This window comes from Phaenicophaeus curvirostris, chromosome 15, assembly GCF_032191515.1.
Source record: "Phaenicophaeus curvirostris isolate KB17595 chromosome 15, BPBGC_Pcur_1.0, whole genome shotgun sequence".
NCBI lineage: Eukaryota > Metazoa > Chordata > Aves > Cuculiformes > Cuculidae > Phaenicophaeus > Phaenicophaeus curvirostris.
In genome coordinates, this window is record NC_091406.1 from 10,834,988 (window position 1) to 10,836,222 (window position 1,235).

General features: G+C 69.1%; 1 protein-coding gene across 4 annotated transcripts in view; it reads right to left on the bottom strand.

Moving 5' to 3' along the window:
* The window catches only part of SH3PXD2B (SH3 and PX domains 2B), a 75,436-nt gene extending 74,859 nt beyond the window's left edge, over positions 1-577 (bottom strand). For all 4 annotated transcript variants that reach the window (XM_069869448.1, XM_069869447.1, XM_069869446.1 and 1 more), the window contains exon 1: positions 482-577. In XM_069869448.1, the coding sequence (XP_069725549.1) occupies positions 482-553 (72 nt within the window). In that variant the 5' untranslated portion in view covers positions 554-577. The remainder of the gene's footprint in view (positions 1-481) is intronic.
* Positions 578-1,235: the final 658 nt, after the last annotated feature.

The window sequence follows — 1,235 nt, forward strand, 5'->3', positions numbered from 1 at the left end:
GGGAGAAAGACCCAACCCCTTCAAAACCCGGCAAACCCAGAAGCGTTACGAGGAAGCCCTGGATGCTCCCCGGGCACCTCACGCAGCGGGGGTACAGGGGACACGGGGGGACGGGTCCCAGGGACGGCGGCGATGTCCCAGGAGCAGGAGGAAGGCGCCGGAGGGTCCGCGGCACCGGGACTCGGCAGCCAACAGGTCCCGGAGCCCTCTGCCGGCAGCGGGGGCGCCTCCGGGCGGTGCGGGCTGACCGAGCCCCGCTCGCCGCCAGCCCCGGGCGCGACCCCGGCGCTCGCCCAGGTCCCGCTGCCCCGGGGGAAGGGGCGGGGGACACGCCGGGTGACCCCACGGCAAACCGCGGGCCGGCAGCCACGAAGCCAGCGGCGCTGACCCCGTCCTCCTCCTCCTCCTCCTCCTCCCCGGCATCCCGGGAGCGGGGCCGCCCGCGGGCCTTTGTTCGCGCGGAGCTCCGGGAGCCACTCACATAGTGCTTGTTGGGGATGCGCCGCTTCTGCACGTCCAGCACCTTCACCTCCGCGATGCTGCGCCGGGGCATCCCTTTGGCTCTGCCCCTCGCGGCCCGGCGGCGGAGCGGGGAGCGGCGCTGGGGCGGGCGGCGGGACGGCGGGAGGACGGCCCGGCCCCGCCCCGCCCCGGCGCCCGCTTAAAGGGGCGACCCGCCCCGCCCCCGCGCCGGGATCGCGGTCCCCTCGGTGGGGGAGCCGTCCTGTCGCTCCGTGCCCGTGTAGAAAGCCCCCCCCCCGCAGCTTCCCTCGAGCCGCTTTCGGCGGTGGAAGCTGCTCTGAGGTCTCCTCCTCGGAGCCTTCTCCTCTCCAGGCTGAGGCAGCCCAGCTCGCTCAGCCTGGCCTCGTGCGGGAGGGGCTCCGGCCCTCGGGTCATCGTGGTAGCCTCCTCTGGACCCGTTCCCACAGCTCCATATCCTAGAATCATACAATAACCAGGTTGGAAGAGACCCACCGGATCATCCAGTCCAACCATTCCTATCAAACACTAAACCATGCCCCTCAGCACCTCGTCCACCCGTGCCTTAAACACCTCCAGGGAAGGTGACTCAACCACCTCCCTGGGCAGCCTGTTCCAGTGCCCAATGACCCTTTCTGTGAAGAATTTTTTCCTAATGTCCTGCCTAAACCTCCCCTGGCTTCTTGCGTTGAGGATTCCAGAGCTGCACATGGTACTCCAGATGAGAATCATAGAATCACCAGGCTGGAAAAGAC